The 19096-nt window shown below is 37.1% G+C and overlaps 1 protein-coding gene across 1 annotated transcript in view; it reads left to right on the top strand.

Moving 5' to 3' along the window:
- COL21A1 (collagen type XXI alpha 1 chain) overlaps window positions 1-19096 on the top strand; it is a 92970-nt gene that overhangs the window by 12189 nt on the left and 61685 nt on the right. The window contains exons 2-4 of the mRNA XM_005518111.3: window positions 11846-11965; window positions 13851-14402; window positions 18892-19060. Coding sequence (XP_005518168.2) covers window positions 11878-11965; window positions 13851-14402; window positions 18892-19060 — 809 coding nt within the window. The 5' untranslated portion in view covers window positions 11846-11877. The remainder of the gene's footprint in view (window positions 1-11845; window positions 11966-13850; window positions 14403-18891; window positions 19061-19096) is intronic.

Below are 19096 nucleotides of genomic sequence, written 5' to 3' on the forward strand. Positions count from 1 at the left end.
AAAGCAGAACTGCTTGCACTGTTCTCTTGAACAGAAATGTTGCAAGTGGAATGACGTGAAAGAGACAGAATAGAATCATAAAATTCTTAAGGCTGGAAAAGACCTTTAAGAACATCAAGTCCAACTGTCAACCCAGCAGTTGACCATTAAACCATGTCCTCAAGGGAAGGTCTTTGGCTGTTTACTGTATGGGTTATAATATATAACCCATGTAATAAAATATGTAATCTCTCAGAATAGTGTGCGGTAGGTTTTCTGGTAAATAATATTTAACTGTTGCTCAAAAGAGGGAGAAAAGTGCCTGATTTATTTTGTTTCCCTGGTGGGAACCTAAGACATGTGTGGGTGATGAGTGGTTATGACTGTTTGGGATCACTGCTGAGTATAGTAGCAAGTCTCATGGCCAGATGACTCTTTAACCCATGTGTTGAAGATTTCTTCAGAGATGTAGAGTGGGAGGAAGGAATTTGCCTTCTTCCCATGAATGAACTGGCAAGATGGAACAGGATGCAGCCTTCCACCCCCACTCCATCCTTGCAGTGCCAGCTTGTAGGGAACTGTCTGCAATGGCAGAGAAATTATTTTCTGCAGTTTTGAACACTGAGATTTCTAAGAACTTCCAAGTGCAGAACAAACTTGCATGGCCCTGTCTGTTGTTATTGTAAAATCAAACAACTCTCAGTGTTGAAGGTAGTTCTCCTCACAATATCCTGGAGATTTAGTGTTGCACTCCCACTTAGACTCTCTCAGCCCCAAGACCCTGACCAGGACTGCATGCAGCTTCTGTACCCTCACTCCCCACGCCCCAAGACTCCTCCAGTGTCCTTCAGACACCTTATCTTCCTCTAGGTTCTCTCTCAGTGACCTGTAGCAATGCTGACAGCCCTACAAGGAGCTAAATTACTTTCTTAAAGGCCATTCTTCATATATTCAGAAACAGGTTTATTAGTAGACACTGAGGAATATCTAAAAAAATGCATCACTTCCTAGATCATCCAGAATAATAACTTTCATCAGTTTATTCTATGTTGGTTAATTCAGCAATGTTGTTTTTTTTTCTAACTATTCCATAGACAATCACTTCAGTATGTCCTGTTGCTCCAAGAGTGGGATAAAATCAAGCATGATGTTTGGATGTGTGAAGTTGTATTGGGTTTGTGTTGCCAGGTTTTGGTATCAGTGGGGGTTCCGTACTGGCTTCTCTGAGAAGCTGCCAGAAGCTTCTCCTGTGTCTACAGGGTCAATGCCAGCCGGCTTCAAGAGGGGTCTGCAGTTGCTGTTGGCCAAGGCTGAGCCCATCACTGATGGTGGTAGTGCCTCTGGGATAGTTTAATTAAGAAGGAGGAAAAAACTTGTGCAATAGCAACTGTTGCCAGAGAGAGGAGTGAGAACATGTGAGAAGAGCACTTCTGCAGACACCAGGGTCAGTGCAGGAGGGGCAGGGGGTGCTCCAGGTGCCACAGCACAGATTTCCTTGTAGCCCATGGTGAAGCCCATGGTGAAGCCCATGGTGAAGCCCATGGTGAAGCCCATGGTGAAGCAGCTGTGCCCCTGCAGCCCATGGAGGACAGGCAAGCAGAGATCCACTCTCCTGGAGGACCCCACTCTGCAGCAGGTGGATGCCTGAAGAAGGCTGTGACCCCATGGGAAGCCTGCTGGAGCGAGCTCCTGGCAATGCTTGTGACCCCACAAGGGGCTCACACTCATAAGCAGTTCATAAAGAATTTTAGCATGTGCAAAGGACTCTTGGAGGAGTTTGTGGAGCACTGTATCCCATGGGAGGGACCCCATGCCAAAGCATGGGAGTCTTCCCCTGATGAGCAACAGAGAAAACCTGTGATGAACTGATTGCAACCCCCATTCCCCATCCCCCTGTGCTGCTGGGAGAAGGAAATAGAAAATGTGTGACTAAAGTTGAGGCTAGAAAGAAGGAAGGGGTATGGGGAAGGTGTTTTTGAGACATGCTTTTATTTTTTGTGATTTTATTCTGATTTGATTGGTGATAAATTAAAATAATTTTCTCCCTAGTAGAGTCTGTTTTGATTGTGATGGCAACAGTGATCTACCTCTGACCTCATCTCAACCCACAAAGCCTTTGTTGTATTTTCTTTCTTCCTTTCAACTGGGGTGGGAAGTGATAGAGCAGCTTTGGTGAGCACTTGGCCTCTAGCTGGGGTCATCCCATGGCAGAAGTACAAGGCTTTTAAGTAGAAATAGGGAATGAATCTGGAATCTTAGAATAAAAAGCATGCTGAAATTAAAAAAAACAGCTTCCTGTTTCTTGAGTACCTGGGACATCGGGAAATATTGGTGTTCTTTCTATGTGAGAAAATGATTTACAGCATCCAGGGAGAACTTTGTATGGGATCTGTTAGCTTACTTAATATTTTTCTTAATGCTATTTATCTTTGTGAAGGTGAAAGCAGAGAAATACACAGGAATCTTCTACAAGAGGAGTACCCAGAGACAGGGGTTGTATAGTGCAGGACTGCTGCCCATCCTGCATCTTTGCAAAACCTTCTTGATGCAGCTTGTCCACTCATTTGTTGCTCAACTCTGTAGCTACTTTGTCCTTAGTTGCTTGATGGAATGAATGAAACCATATGGTAGGACTGGGAAGGAATTTTATACTTTATAAAAGTAATAGAAATAATTGTCTACATATAACAGCCTGTAAGAGCCATCACAGTTCAAAGAAAGTGAGCTGGATTACTTGCTGGAATATCTAGTCTTTTTGCAGGTGTAAAGCAGCTGGGTGTGGAAGTTCTGTATGGTTTTAATTTTTGCTTAGGATCATACTGTTCTGGAAATGTGAGTATTTCTCAAAGTACCAAATTTTGGATATACTTGAAACAGCAAATATTTGTTTTCCTTTTTGAGTATGCATGTGCTAAAATTCTTTTTTCTTCCCTCAAAAAACTGTTAAAAATCTTAAGGGTTTGATTTAGCTCTACTGAATACAATGGTAATTCTTTCAAAGTTTTACTAATTCAGGTCCTAAATTCCTTTAGAATTTCCACTATTTCCATTCCTTCAGCCATCACAGCCTCCTTTGAATAAATTGTCAGTATTTTCAGTGAAAATGAGACTAAGTAAAAATAACACTATCATTTAAAAACAAAAGAATTGGAAAACCTAAAAATCCTTTTTATCTATTTATCCTTTATGATTCTTCTTGGTTGGATGTCAGTGAGTTTGTATATTGTGAAAATACTAATGTATAATCAAATATTTTAGAGGGCAGTCTACTTCATGATACCTTTATATATAAAGTACTACATTAAATTGAATAAACAGTCCTTCATTCTACAGTGTAAAACAATGATATTAGGTTTTGAAGCTTGAACAGGTAGTTTAATAAGCTTTTCCTGTGGCTATAGATTTTTTTTTTTTTAAAGTAGTCTGTTTTGCCTTTAATTGAGTTTTTCCAGAAATTATGGGAAAAGAGATAGGACAGTTAAAGAATTGCAAAAGACGAGGCTTTCAAATGAAGCTTTGATGCCTTTGGCTAGAGCAGGCATCCACAGCATTATTCTTATGCTCTCTGGCCTTTGGCATTATTTATACTAAAACAAATAATAGCGTTAAGTATAATTTGTGGGAAAACACAGTGAATTACACTAATGGGCTTGCTGTTGGAATCCAAACCTGTTTGGAGGATGAAAAGGAGACAGAAAAATATAATTTCTGTTTCTGATGCTGGTCCTTATTTGCAGGAGGCAAACAAAGCTCGCAGACTTAATCTTTCCTTTACACAGTAAACTTACTTTAAATCCCCTTCTGTGTATTTCTTACTGCATCTCTCTTGTTTTCACGGCAAATGTTGCAGTCGTCACATTGCAAATATCTTAGCTAAGCCAGCCCTAGCCTCCCTTTCTAAATGTGGAGAACTAAAATAAAAAGATGAAAAGATAATAATTGTAGCAGGAAAATAAAGAAGTGGGGGAGGAGCTATTAGCAGAAATGTGTCTCTCATGTATGAGGACTAGTTGAATCTGGTGGCACTGACAATGTTTAGGTCCTCATCTCTCTTGCTTTTCTGGGGGCTTTAAGACCACAGCAGTAACTAATGAACAGTTCTGTATATCTCTTGTCAAATAGGCATGATCCAAAAGTAGTCTTTTAAATGCATTAGGAGCTCTTATTTGGATTGATTCCATTTTTTAGATGCCTTTCTGACTCTTTTTATTAACAGTCATTGTTAGAGATTGTTGTACCTTTCTCTTAGACTTAATTTCTTAGACTTGATTTCTATAGTGGTTTCATTGTTAAATGATATATAATTTTATGTAATTATATATAATTACTTTATATAATTTCTAGTTATTTCCTTATGTGCCTTAATGATTGTTTCTCTTGTCACTGGCTCAATTGAATCTAAATTCCTTAGTACAAACAAAATGTTCTCCCAAGCTATTGCACCAGGTAGTAATTTCTATTAATTTTTTTTCTCTTACCCTGTTTGGTTATATAGATCCATGTGCATAGTCAAAGTTTGAAGTTTGAGATTTCCTGTAGGAGTCTATTGAAACATTTCTTATGCAGACTCTTATTATCGTATGCAAGGTTAATTTCAACTGTACCATTTAAGTGTCAGATTTTATCCTATTGATTAGCTGTTTTGTTTTTCTTGGGTCCATCCAAGGAGGGAAAGTTCTGTGGAATGTCAAGACGCTTGATAAGAGAGAAATAACAGCACAGGCTTTTCACAGACAGGATTAAATCGTGGTTTTCAGGGAGACTTCAAGTTCATTTGTTGCAGCCAGAAATCTGAGCTGCTAGGTGTGGTTACTTCCTTAAGTTGCCCATCCTATATTGTTTCCCAGTCAGTCATATATCAGTCCAGTAGCTCAAATGCTGTGGAAAGCCTCCTTTTTCTTTAACCCATAATAGCTAATAGCTGGGTCCTGACACAGCATCCTCTTGGAGTGGGAATAAATCCAACAAAGTATGAACTACCAGAGTAAATTTGATTTAAAAATACAAGTCTTCTGTGACTTCAGATGTTGGAGCATGAATACAAGCTGTCTATGCTGTAGACTGGAGGAACATGTGGGTTTATGTGCTTTGCTGAATCATATGAAAAATAAACAGCCTATATAATTTAAGAGGATTATTTTCTTTCAAAAATATGTATCATCTTACTTGGGTTATAATATGTAGCAACTGCTTACTTTAGTCTTCAGTGTATAGCGTGGAAGTTGGTATAAAGCCTTTGTACAGTTGATACAAAGCCTTCTTTCCAAAATCTGCTGAAAAGATGATAAATTCTTTAATCCTTTCTGCACCTTAATAAAATCTGAATAATACTTTATATGTCATATATATATATCAAAGCTATGAAGTGTAATTTCAGCATGCAGTACTAATTTCTGTGAGTTTATTTTGCTTATTTTGAATACCTCTAATAGAAAGTGTAATAATGTTGGAGAATGATTGCATTTAAACTATTGGTCCATTCATTTTCATTTTTTTTTTCTTACCCATCCCTAAAATGTCTTCTGGAGTGAAGATTGAAGTGGTTTGCTTTATCAGTAGTTTTGGCAGTGCTCTCTTGACTTTCAAGTCAACTATTTTTAATGAGAGATTTGAATGGTATCTGTAGCACAAATAATTGAAATGTCAAACATCATCTTGAAGTAGTACTTAATGCGTTTACTGAGTTTTGATGGAGAAACACAAAATAACATTTGAACAGCAAAACAGACCATGCTGATGTGTACTTGAGGAACAACAGATATATATGCAGAGGCAGGTGAGATTTATTTCGGAAAATGCAGATGAGATGTGATAATGTTTCTCTGAGGTCTCCAATATTCATTCATGTTCGCTAACTAGTTGCTTTGCCATCAACTCTGCACAGCTCTCGTTGCTGCAGCTGTGGACTTGAGCAAGAGGTCTTTGCATCCCTTCTCAATTTTCCATGTGTTTCTCCAGCTCTGATTGGAGATGTCTGTTTTTCAGTCTGTCTGCCAGGTAGGCTTTAGATTCATAGAGGAAAAGCAAACAAAACTACGCCTCTTAACCTTGCTTGCTGTTGTAAAAAGACAGATAGCAAAGGTGGTGGAAATGGGTCAGGTGGCCAAGCAATGCCTGCATTAGACTTTTCTTTTCAAGGTAGTCCAGGCATTGCTTTCTGCTTGATTTCAGGGTTAGGAAATAAAATATCTGAAACTGTGCACTGTGTGTACTTTATATTTCCTTTATACTCTATATATGTATAGTACAGCTAAGAATTAGCCAGAATTGAACCATTTTATAATGGCTTTTTATCCTTGCTGCACTAATACTTACTATTAAAAACCACAAAACTCATAATACGTGTAACTTAAACACATAATTTTCTTTCTTGACCCCTCTTCATAAAACCACATCCTTAATTATGTATTTAATGTTGTAGAAAACTCCTGGCATGAATGTAGTTATACTGCTGATTATGCCAAAATCTTTTGTTCCAACATAGAAAGAAATGGTATGAGGGATACTGATGTACTTGTCACTTTTGGAGATTTTATCTATTTATAGACAATCTTGCATTTATGTACATGTATGTAGGTGTAAACCAAGCCCAAATTAATTATATCCTTACAGCCTCACCCTTCCCAGGAAATGCTGTTATTTTAAATGTTTGCAAGTATAACAACCTCATCAGTTGTGCCCACCAAGAAAAACAAATGAATAGGAACAATATGTGGAAAATGTGAATGTAGAATGGGACTGAAATCCAAGTGGAAGTAAATACAGATTCAGATGAATTACTTGATGAAAGAAACTGATTTAGAATAGCCTCATAGACTTTTTGAATGCATACGACTGGACTAATACTTTAGGTAGAGATAGAAATAAATAGTTAAATGTAAATTGCCCTAACATTTTATTTGCAAATTCCATTAATTCTGAAAATGGAGGGAGCAAATATATAAAGATGGTGATGCAATATTGCATTACTTTTCCACATTACTTAATGCATATTAATCAGGATTTTCAGGAGTCCTTTTTCTTGCTGTGCAGTTCCTGTAGTATTGAGTAAATTCTGAAAATGCAAAGAATCTGCTGTATGTCCTTTCAGTCATTATTGTTGTAATGTCTTCATACTTGTCTCTTTGTATGCCAAACTTAATGATCTCTAGTTGAATTATGAGATGTTTACGCAGTGATGCAATATGAGAGAAGTGTTAACTTATACTTGGAAAGCTAGCTAATATATATAACCTGCAGTCTGGTTATTTTCTCAGAATTCTGGAAAAGGTTAAAACCATACCCTTCCTGACTTTCTTCTTGGGCAGTAACTAGCAGTGGGAAGAAGTGAAGGAAGAAGCTCCTCCTTTCAGTGTAGTTCTTCAAGAAATCTTCATGCAGCAGAGAAGGCAGGGTTTTCGGAGAAATCTATGAATTTGAAGAGTGACAAAACTGCACTGAAGAGCAAATATAATTGATTCTATAAGATTGGTCTAAATGGAAAGTTTTCTCAGAGAGTATTCTTGGAAAGAATAAAATTATATATTTGTCTGGGCACTGGAAAAATTGCTATGGAAAGACTGCATCAGTAAACTGCCCTTTGAGATGCAGAAGGTGCTGCTTTTAGGCATCATAAATGCAAGGTGGAAATAATGCCTAACCTGCTTAGATGCATAAATTTTCTACTGAAAACTTAAATTGGATGTGAAATTATTTTGCTGTGCGTGCAGAGAAGATGTCATTTGAACCTCTGTGCACTTGTATGCAGCAAAGCTGTTCTGGGAATTGCATGCCTTTACCATCTGTGACACACTGACAATCTTGAATCCATTCAAAAATCAAGTAGAGGCTGTTGCTTTCAGTAATGGCTGTACCACGTTTCCACTGGATAGGAAACCTGAGTTCCCTTCCCAGTCAGCAGAGTTCAGTGGTCCTGTTGGTGCAAATGCTGCTGCACAGCAAAATTGCACTGCCCAGAAGAAAGCAAGAAATAAGTTGCAGGAACTGTCCAACTGGCTAAGGCTGCCTAAAATGACAGCATGTGGGTGGGTTGCTGTGTCACCAGTTTCCAAACTTCATTGAGTTTTCCTCATGTGCACAACAAACAGTGCATGTGTATGGGGGAGGCTATCACCTCATGCCCTTATAGGGTATGGCTGATGCACAGGTTTTATTGTACCACCTTTCTCTTCAGCCTTTGGTGAAGACAGAAATAATACTTTGTGAACTCTACTCTTGAGAACAGGGTCTTACACTACTACCCCATTGGTTCAGGGTTATGATGTTTAGTAGCAGTGCTAGGACCTTAACTTTTGTGTACTCTCAGATGCAGAGAAATTTGCCTGAGTCTAGATGCAAATCACTCTGAAATATTGTGTGTGCTCTACAACCTCTCATTTTGGGAGCTCAGAGCAGAAGCCTTTACATAAGCTGTTTGTTTTCCCTCTGTCTGAGATAGGCTGTTTTTCCTTAGAAGACTGTTTCCGTTCACTCTAACATCCCTTTTGCTATCAAACTGGCATGTAAAATACCAAGATAAAAAGCCTACAGTGAAAAGAATGGCCATTATGAGTCACACTAAAGGTCCACCCAACCCAGTATCCTGTCTCAGTTAATACCTCATTAAACCTTGTGGCTTTAATTTAAACAATTTTGTGGAGTTGGGAAATAGCCAAAGGTTTGCTCCTGCCACCCTATGCATCACCAGACTTACAAAGCCTGAAGTTGGTTGGGGGACTCTGTCCTTTTTAAAGTGGAAAAAGTAAACAACTATGAGGATGCCTTGAACACGTGTCCTATTCCTCCACTAATACTCTATCAGTCTACCACCCTTTGCTTGAGCTGGATGTAACATCTGTGTATTTATTTAGTAACCCCATGTGAATTTCTCCTACATCAACTTGCTTATATTAAAAGTGGGTTGGTATAACTGAGAAGGGGGAAAGCAGTTCTTTGTGTTTTCCTGGTTACGTTTGGTACAACCACAAACTAATAATGAGGAATAATTTGGAAAAAGAAGCCAAAAGTTTTATTTAAAATATTTATTCCTGGATTGGGTGGTTTTTTGTAAGTTTCAAGTACCCTTTTGTTGCCTGTTCAATAATTACAATGTTGACAAGATACAGCAGCTGTGTCTCTGGAGTTGTTGGTTTGGCATCTCTTTTGACTGTTAAAAGTGCTGTGCTATAATATTATTTAATTTCTAGTAAATTGTGCATTGGAATCCTCATCTGGTTGGTTAAGCTCTGGTTTTATCCTTTTAATTCTGATTTCTATTAATAAGTCCATTTTGGCCTGCAAAATATTTATTTTGGTTTATACTTAAAATGAACTTCTCAAGTACAGGCTTTGTTGAAAATTAAATAGAGGATTCTCACAAATGGAAAAAAATGATCTGTCAGTGTAATGCAGTTTGATTCTGTGAATCAGATAAGCTTTTTAAGACAATTATTTTACTAATTCCTTTTAAGAAGTGTAAGTTGGACCATGGTTTTCTCCAAAAGAAATCGTGCTGTGATGTGATGTTTTTCAACATTAAGAACGTGCACTGAAGGCTGCTGTAGTATTCCTGATGTCTCTCTGTACCCCAGGACAGCCAGCAAATGCTACTTTCACATGAACTCTCCCACGATGAACTATTAGTGTTTCTGTGGAGCAGCTCCTTCCCTGGAGGCACAGAGCTTCCTCGCACTCCCCTGCTTTCCCCTTCCCCTTCTGAGCATCTGCCTCTTTCTGTAGCTTGTGTCATTCCTGCAGATCTGGGAGGCTCATCCCTTCAGGAACCAGTGGGTAAGTGCTTGCTGAAGGATGAGCAGAGAGGAAAGGGTGTGGTGCAGTTTAAGGAAGGCATTTGTGGTTTCTGTAGGGTTGGTGAAAGGAGAGCAGAGCCAGCGAGTAGAATACCAGTGTCCACACCTGACCTGATCTATGCTCATGACTCAGAACACATTCAGTTCACATTCAAGGCAGTGTGTTGTAAATATATATATATATTTAATTTAGTGTGCTGTTTTAATTTCATTAAAAAGTTACAGCATTTAAGGAAGCTGGCCCTGTACTCACATTTTAGTGAAGGCTGATAGCAGGGAAGCCACTAAGTTTCTTGTTTTCTGTTTTCCTTTTACATAAATTCTGTGGGTGTTACATAAGGAGCCATTTAGACAATCACATAGTTGACAAACAGCAAAACTTAGTTGATGTTCTATTTTGTAATTAGTTAATGTGCTATTTTGTTCAACCTTCTTTTTCAAAACTGTTCCTTATAATTTGTTTGTTTCTTTTGGGTTGTTGGTTGAAGGGATTAAAAGGATTTTATGTTTTTTAGGGTCAGCCTTGTGCTTTTTTATATCAGCTCTCTGTATTGTAGTTTATCTTTTTTTTTCAGTTATAGGCTGACATTCTTCTGATATTCTAAAAGCAGGCAGATGTCCTTCATGCCCCTGCTGTTCAAGTTCCCACATAGATTTAATTTAATGTCTTATTCTTTGATATTGCTCAATTTGGTCTTATGAGAGATGTGTTTTACCCTACAGTAAATACATGCCACGGAAAAGGCTGGAAGAGATTTTAGAATGATCAATTGTACAAACCACTACCAAACCAAATAATCTGTTTGAATTGTCTACCTCTACTATGGTAATATTTTTTCACATATTGCAAGCCTAATATTTATACACAGTTTCATAGTTTAAAGTAGATCCTTTTTCAAATAGCTGGAATAAAAACCTGCCACTTAATCTGTTTGAAGGAAGGTGATATCCTAGTATTTGTGTAGCAGAACTGGAAAAGCAGATCTTACATCCTATCCCATAGACCCCAAGGTGTGTCTGATTTCTTACCCATTCCGACACAAGGTAATATGAATAATAAAATACCGCTCTACTTTGCAATTATCTGTAATCTGAAGGAGAGATTTAATAGCAGAATAATTGCAGTTTTGCTTTATTAACTTTGGGGAATTACATTAGGTGGGAGTAGCATTTCCTGGAAGTTGACTGCTCTGCAGTGAAATTAATTTACCCTGAAAATTCCATTTTACATTGAAGGATGAGATGAGAGAATACAAAAGACATTCAGTATGCTTTCTTTCACAGTCTTGAAATTAATGGATCTCTAATACAGTTCTCCAAAAATTTATCTTTTACCGCTATATGTTTTTTTCAATAAACATAATGAATAAATATTTTTTAATTAAAATAAATTAGTCAAATAACATTTTAAACAGCAATATGAAATGAAAATTGCATGTTTGCTTAACAGGGGTTATAGTTCATTAACCATGATAGCAAAGGAGACATAAACAGGAAAAAAAAAGCATAGGTTGAAGATGTTTGTCATTTATGTAATCCTGGGTGTTACAATACACAGTCTGCAGGGCTTGGCTCTGCTGGGGGAGGGCTGAGGCTTGCTGAGACTCTTACTGCTGGTGTCAGTCCTGGGGTAGAGGAGTGGGAATTGTCCCCAACTCCCCGAAGTAGCTAGGTGTGTGGGTTGAGACTGAAGTAGCCCCTCCCCACCAGTACTGATACATAAACACTTGCCATATTTTGGATATGTTGGTCATGTCTTTTGATAATGGCCACAGAGTGGATAGTGGGATACTATTTGGACAAGTGTGACTAGGAATATAACCTACTCATGAATGTGCCTAGAAGGAGAAGTGTATAAATTCACCTTGAGAGAAAACTGAGCTTCCACAAAAAAGTGTGGTGAGTGTTGTTGATTTGAGAATCTCAGTTTTGGGCTTACATGGCTGACTTGCACTTTTTGAGTTCATTGCAGGGTGGCCACATCTGATCTTACTGATTTGATTCAGTGATGTTCCTCTGATGCAGTTTTTAAACTTTTTGTAGTATAATAACACTGTGTTTTCTTTTTCTCTATCTAGTTTTGTATCAAGACCTTGAGAATAAAATACACATGGCACAGATTGTAACATTTTTTCAGATGCTGTTAGTTCTGCTACTTCCTGATTATATCTCAGCTGAAGATGGTGAAACGAGAGCAAGTAGGTCTTAATTTTTGCATTTCAGATAAGTGCAACTTCAAAGCATGCCTCGAATTTTTGGTATCCGTTTTGGTGTTCACATGTACCCTTCTGTTGATGGTGATTTTATTCCAATATAATTTTCCTGGTGAAAATCCCATAATATATGAAAAATAGGTTAAATATCTTATTTCTTCATTAGGAAGGGAATGTGTTTATTTGTGTCTTGGAAATGCCCAAGGGGGCAGATGGAACTGTAAAGCTCCAGTCTTGATTTAATATTGAGTCCTGAGTATTTATATTTTCATTGCTTGAGAAGTCATATTCTGAATAGCTTAGTGTTATGTGAGAAACTAAATAAGGAGGAATAAAGGTTCTGTGAGAGGAAACTAACTCCAGTTCTGGACATACCTTGCACATTCTTCAAAATTAGCATCTCAAACCCCACCAAACCATTTTTATACTCTAAATCTGGTTTATAGAAAAGAAAACATTAAAATAAAGCAGCTTTCTTAAAGACAAAGTGACTGAATAAAAAAAGTGTAGAAGACTTGCCTCTAGCCACAGTGATACTTCCAGGGTAGATCTTTTTCCTCTAGTTTTGCTCTCAATCCATCAATTTTCAATATTTTACAACAAACCCCATAAAATTCCTCTTGGTCTTCAGAAAGACTTTAATTTTCAGTCTACCTGGTCTAGGAGTGAATGAATACTCTGCTTTTAGCAGAGTCTAATGATAATAAGTCCCTCCCAACAGAAATTACTCTGTGATTCATGTCCCTGGACCACTGAGCAATTAATTCAGTGTGCCCTTTGATCCTTCTCCCAGTGTCTTTTCTCTTCAGCACTACCTGCATTGCAAAAGCATTTCTCCAGCAGATTGTGGCCACTTGCTTTCAGGGAATGTTAAATCTTGTCTTGACCAGAAGTGTCTGTAAGCAGATTTCAGGGTAAGGCAAAGCTCTCCTTCCTGTGGTGGAGCTGCAGACTTTGAAAAAACAAAAGACAGTAAGCCCCCATGACCTCATGTGCCATAAGATCAAAATAATACCTCCTGCTTTTGGCCATGTCCTTGACACCTCATGTGTTAGTTATCAAATCTTCTTTCACAATCAATGGAAGGCGATTCCCTCCTTTAGAAAGTTATTCCTTCCATCTGAGAATGGGCATGTAGCATGGATAGGATTTTTCTATGCTTGTGACTATCCATGGCCTGTAGTTGGCAAAAACTCAGTTTATGACTACAGCTAGGAGAGCTGAATCCATGCCTAAGTCATCATGCAGTTACACTATAGTTATTAAATGCTTATGAGATTCTATATTCTGGAGGTTGAGCTCATTCACTGAATACTTTTCATCTGTAAAAATCAGAATATGTGACCAGCAACATTCAATTGAGACTCAGGATTTTATAAAACTAGTTCTGTAAAAACCATGCAGCAATGTCTAAGTCAATTAAAATGTATTTTTAAGAGGATTCTGGAGTATTCAGGCTATAGTCTTCCTCTGCAGTGTGCTTGGTTTGCTAATGAAAAGGAGTTTTTATGTTTATCATCTCTGCAGATGAGATATGAAAAGACCTGATTTCTCTCTGTTTATTGAATGGAATGCAATTGCCAGCTAAGGAACTGAATTCCAGAATTTTTCATAGTTGTTTTTGATGCTAATGTAAAAACCAGAAAATGGTGTGGCTTTCAGATACCAAGCTGGGTCTGTGTAGCTTACACAAACAATCTTACACAAATTTGTCTTCATGAACTCTGCTAATTTTTTTTCAGCTGGAATGTATTTGTCAATATAGATCCTAATATAAACACTAATTGATAGGAAAAACATTTCCTGTGGAGGAAGAAAGTGAAAGTGTTCATTAAAATATTTGTTTGGTTTTATTCTTTTTCTTTTTAAGGTTGCAGAACTGCTCCAGCAGATTTAGTTTTTATCTTAGACGGCTCTTACAGTGTTGGCCCAGAAAACTTTGAAATAATAAAAAGTTGGCTTGTCAATATTACAAGAAATTTTGACATAGGGCCAAAGTTTATTCAAGTTGGAGTTGTCCAGTACAGTGATTACCCTGTACTTGAAATTCCCCTCGGAACTCATGAATCCACTGAGAACCTCATCAGGGAGATGGAGTCCATACACTATCTGGGAGGAAATACAAGAACAGGAAGAGCTATTCAGTTTGCCTTTGACCATCTTTTTGCAAAATCTTCACGATTTTTAACAAAAATAGCAGTTGTTCTCACTGATGGAAAGTCCCAAGATGAAGTCAAAGATGTAGCAGCAGAAGCAAGGAAAAATAAGATCACTTTGTTTGCAATCGGTGTTGGCTCAGAAATTGAGGAGGATGAACTTAAAGCTATTGCCAATAAACCTTCATCAACTTATGTATTTTATGTTGAAGACTATATTGCAATATCAAGAATTAAAGAAGTTATAAAACAAAAACTCTGTGAAGGTAAGTTATTATAAAATATTTTAGGTTTGCCAAATGTAGTTTTGTACACATATTTTTTAATTTCACAGGCAGAAACGTAAATAATGTAAGATAAGGGACCTGATACTCTTTACTATGATCTTCTTTATTTTTGATCTTTTGTAGAAATTTCTCCCAAAATGTTATTTTCTCTGTTAAGCAAAGAGGTATATTTGGGAAAGATACAGTGTTTTAACATAGTATGTGTTTGATTTCAATATGTATACTTTTGCCCTAAGCCAAATTTTTTTTCATTGATAAAGTTTAAAAACACTTAAATATTTTAGCAATTCTCATAGTGCTGAGAATATAGAGTTTACTTGATTGATTTCCTAGTTGCAACTGATACTCATGCACAATCCAGCATTTCTTCTAGAGAGGTGAGAGGACAGCCTGTGTCCGAATTCTTCCGAATATGTACTTCTAGTATTTACTGAAAAACCCAGAAGAAAGACTTCTGGCAGGAATTATAGAATTGTAGAGTGGGTTGGATTGTAGGCGACCTTAAAGATGACCTAGTTCCAGCCTGGCCTTGAACACTTCCAGGGATGGGGCATCCATAAGTTCTCTGGGAAACCTGTTCCGGTGCATCACTGCCCTGAGGGTAAAGACTTTCTTCCTAATATCTAATCCAAACCTACCCTCCTTCAGTTTAAAGCCATTCTGTCTTGTCCTGTCACTACAAACCCATGTAAAAAGTCTCTCTCCAGCTCTCTTGTAAGGTTGTTCCTTTAGATCCTGGAAGGATGTCCTAAGGTCTCCCCACACCCTTCTCTTCTCCAGGCTGAACAGCCCCAACTTTCTCAGCCTTTTCCACAGGAGAGAGGCTCCAGCCTTCTAATTAACTTAGTGGCTTCTTCTGGACTTGCTCCAGCAGATCCACATCCTTCTTACGCTGAGGCCCCAGAGCTGGACACAGCACTCCAGGTAGGGACTCATGAGAGTGGAGTAGATGTCTGGAGTTGTAGCAAGCAGTTATGATGTTTCTTAGAATAATTTATAGAAGAGTTAGCCAAGACCAACATTGTAAAGCAATTCTTTGATTTTAGAATGCTAACAGCATTACTGCAGAGTTTTCTGAAATTTTGTAAAACAATGGCTTTTTTTTAAGTATAAAAAAGACAGCATGTTGCTTCTGAAATGTATCACTCAGACTCTAGTATGTCAGTGGTATTTTGTGAATGTTTTATTATCAAGAATTGATGCAAGTCCTATTTCAGTTGTACTATATTTCTGTACTTACTAAGAGTGAAAAATAGATTTTGTTTGCTCTCACTTTGAGTATCAACTTCATTGAAAAAATATTGTGATACTTTTGTTGAGGATATTAGTGTTTATTTCTTGCTAAATGAAATGAAATGAAAATCATAGTAATTCCTTGTGGCTGATGTAGTAAGGTGGTCAGTCCAAAAATTAAATCAGCTAAGTAGAGCGAAATTCTTTAACAGAACTTCATGCAGGGAGAAATTCCCCTAAATAAACATTAAGTAAACACCGTATTTTCTTTTTGCTAAAGTTTTAGAAGTTTTAGAGTTTAAAGTTTTAGAAGAATCATCAAGATGGATTTTCAGCTTTCAGCATCAAGTTAACTAGTATCCTTTAAATTTCTTCTGTGGTATTTCGCATGATTTATAGCAGTAATCTGTCAGTGTTGACTATTTATATAAAGTGTACTTACTCTTTCACTTTAAGTGACCCTTTGCTTTATCTCCCTTATGTCGTGCGCTTCCCTTGTTTTAGCATTTAGATGCTTCTCTTGCAGAGCAATCAAAGCCACTTGGCAGCTTCATTTCTAACCACGATGTCTTTAGCAGGTGAACTCCAGGACTGATAAACTGGAATTCGTATAGCTAAGTTGTGCATTATTTTATCTGTTTATTTATTGATTTATTTAATGTTTATCATGTTGTTAAGATTCACTTTGACTGAGGAAGTTCCATGAGGGATGAGCAGCAATGGTTTGGCTGTGATCAACCATGTGAAACTGTCCAAAAATTTTGCAATTCTCTCTTCGTGGTCTTTGTGTCAGTGCCTAAAAAAATGCTAGCTTTGACTCTATGGAGTTTTAAAATCCGTTCCTAAGTTAACATATAAAAGACCACAGGGGCAGTATCTCCTTTCTGAACAATGGAGGCTGAGGTCTGGGGGTTCTTGGAGAAAATATTGCTCTTAGGAACAGGCTTGCAGGTGACAGGATCTAGTGTGCCTTTTGGGGACTCTAGTGTTTGTTTTAGAGTACATCAGGAGAAAAAAAAACTTTCTGAACCTGTCATCCAGAATTAAACCAAATATTTTAGGAATATTTAATATTTATTGTTTATTCTGAAAGTCACATGTTCCTGTACTATCAATATGCTATAGGAAAAAAAAAATAATGTGTCAGGAATGCATTTAGAAAGAAAAACCAATGCAGACCTCAGAATTTTGTCTGGAGGATGCAGAGAAAAGTTGCTTTGTCAAAGATACTTAGATTTAACATCATAAAGTTATTGTATGCTTTAGGAAGAAAAGTAAGCATCTAAAAACTATGTAAAAACACTAAAAGGCAACAAGATTTCAGAAAAGGCTAGAGAGTTGAAGTGACTGGTACTATGGACTGGAAATACAGTGCTATTTCCAATGGAAGACAGCTCTTAATTTTACCACTGATTTCTGCATGCTGTATTATGGCTCAGTTATCAAAATAGTCCTGCCAGAAGATTATCCACAAGACCCAGACCGGATCTACCTGACTGGGAATTTTTCATGTAATTCACCAGTGTGCCACTGGAAAGGAAAAATAATTTCTTAATGTGTGATTTTACACATGCTTAATTTGTTTGGTTGGTATTGGTTTGGAACAGTTATTTTGGCCCTGATCCATAATAATGGCCCTTTGACATAAAGTATTCCTATTATATACTATCATATATACTATCATATAGTATTCTATTTCTGCCTTTAGTTTTTGATTTTAAACCAAATAAGAGACCCTGTACTTGTCAGTGTATATGTATGTGATTATCCGTAATCTGTTAATTGTGATATGTCCATTGTGCAGCTTTGCAAAAAATTAGTTGAGAAAATAGTTCCATGATAACAATGCACACCTGAATAAAACTGAAAAAAGTGCTATACTCTTACTTAATAGCATAAATATGTTGACTTAAATCTGTGTTTTGAGAAGAATGAGAAGTTTTGTTGAGCTTAGTATTTCTTTTTTTTTTTAAGTATTCAGGCAGTAGACATCTTAATTTCCAAAATGTGGGCAGTGTAATTTTTTCTTGCAGAACAGACAGATAATTTATTTTTAATTTGGAAGTCAGTTGTCATTTTGCTGTGGGAAGGAAAATAAAACTAAGGGGAGTTTAGATGGCTTCTTGCTGCTGCCCTGAGTACCTGTGACATGTCCCCTTAGGATGGATTGTCCTTTCCAGCGACAGGCTGCACAGAAAATTAGCAGAATTTTCTTAGAGCATATATATCCTGTCTCCTGCACCAGAATGGGGTAGCTTCTGACTGCCCTGGGGGTGGTTAGAAAGGGAAGTCATGCAGTGTTGCTCATATTATGAAAAGAAGCCAGTCTAGACCTTTGAGCTGATAATTGCCTGGAACAGAGACAGGAGTTTTGCAGCCCATGGCTGGTCCAGATGGTGATAGAACTCACCACCCTTTCTTTGGAATGTATTCCTAACTGCTTCCCTGTCTATGAACTGCTGCTTTTCTGAAGAAACAGTGGGAAATTAATAATGATATTTATTGTAAACAGCTTAGCATAATTTTAATAAAACAAAAAGCTTTCTTTTAATTGATTTGTTACACTAATGTTTGTTTTAGTATTAAGTTTCACTGTCCTATCTCTTTTTTTTTGTTTGTTTGAGACAACTTAGGTCCACTGTTTTTGTGTGGATTGTTTTGTTTAAAGATTATTAACCAAAATAACGTGCAGATAACTTACGCTTCCACAGAAAATATATCACACACTATTTTTCCAGTGAGAATAACTTCAAGCAGATTTCAGTGTAACAGACAAAACAACTCAGAGTCCATTTTGAATTAAATAAAATGAAAATAAAAGAGATAATTTTAACTTTGTTCATTTTCCAACTGATTTTATAGTTGGGAGGGATTCAAGTTGTTAGTGCATTTTGGAAATTAACATCTATAATTTTATATAATTTTGGAACCATGCAATTTTAGAAATGAAATTCAATATATATATTAGCCAGATGTTGCAATACACTTTAACTACAATTAGTGAAAATTCAAAATAGCATGTGAGTGTAATTGCAGTAAAATATGACATCTTAATATTCTTGCTTCCAAGTCCCTGAGGATCCTGCATACCACTTCTCTCATGTTGTACTTAACTGACAGTTCCCAGTTCTCTTTTCTTTCTTGAAAGGCAGATAAAAAAAATTGGGTGGGAGGCTACTTTTCTTGGAAGCTTCAAGTCATATTTTGGACTGTACTTGCCTTTATTACTTTGCAGAATCTGTTTGTCCGACAAGAATTCCAGTGGCAGCTCGAGATGAAAAAGGATTTGACATTCTTGTAGGATTAGGTGTGAAGAAAAAAGTTAAAAAGAGAATTCAAATATCAACTACTAATGCAAAAGCTTATGAAGTAACCTCACGTGTTGATCTCTCAGAATTAACAAGGTATTGAATTTTATAAATATGCTTCTATATTCAGTA

The sequence above is a fragment of the Pseudopodoces humilis genome, chromosome 3 (genome assembly GCF_049639895.1).
Source record: "Pseudopodoces humilis isolate 2021_Gansu_Grassland_sample_001 chromosome 3, ASM4963989v1, whole genome shotgun sequence".
Lineage (NCBI taxonomy): Eukaryota > Metazoa > Chordata > Aves > Passeriformes > Paridae > Pseudopodoces > Pseudopodoces humilis.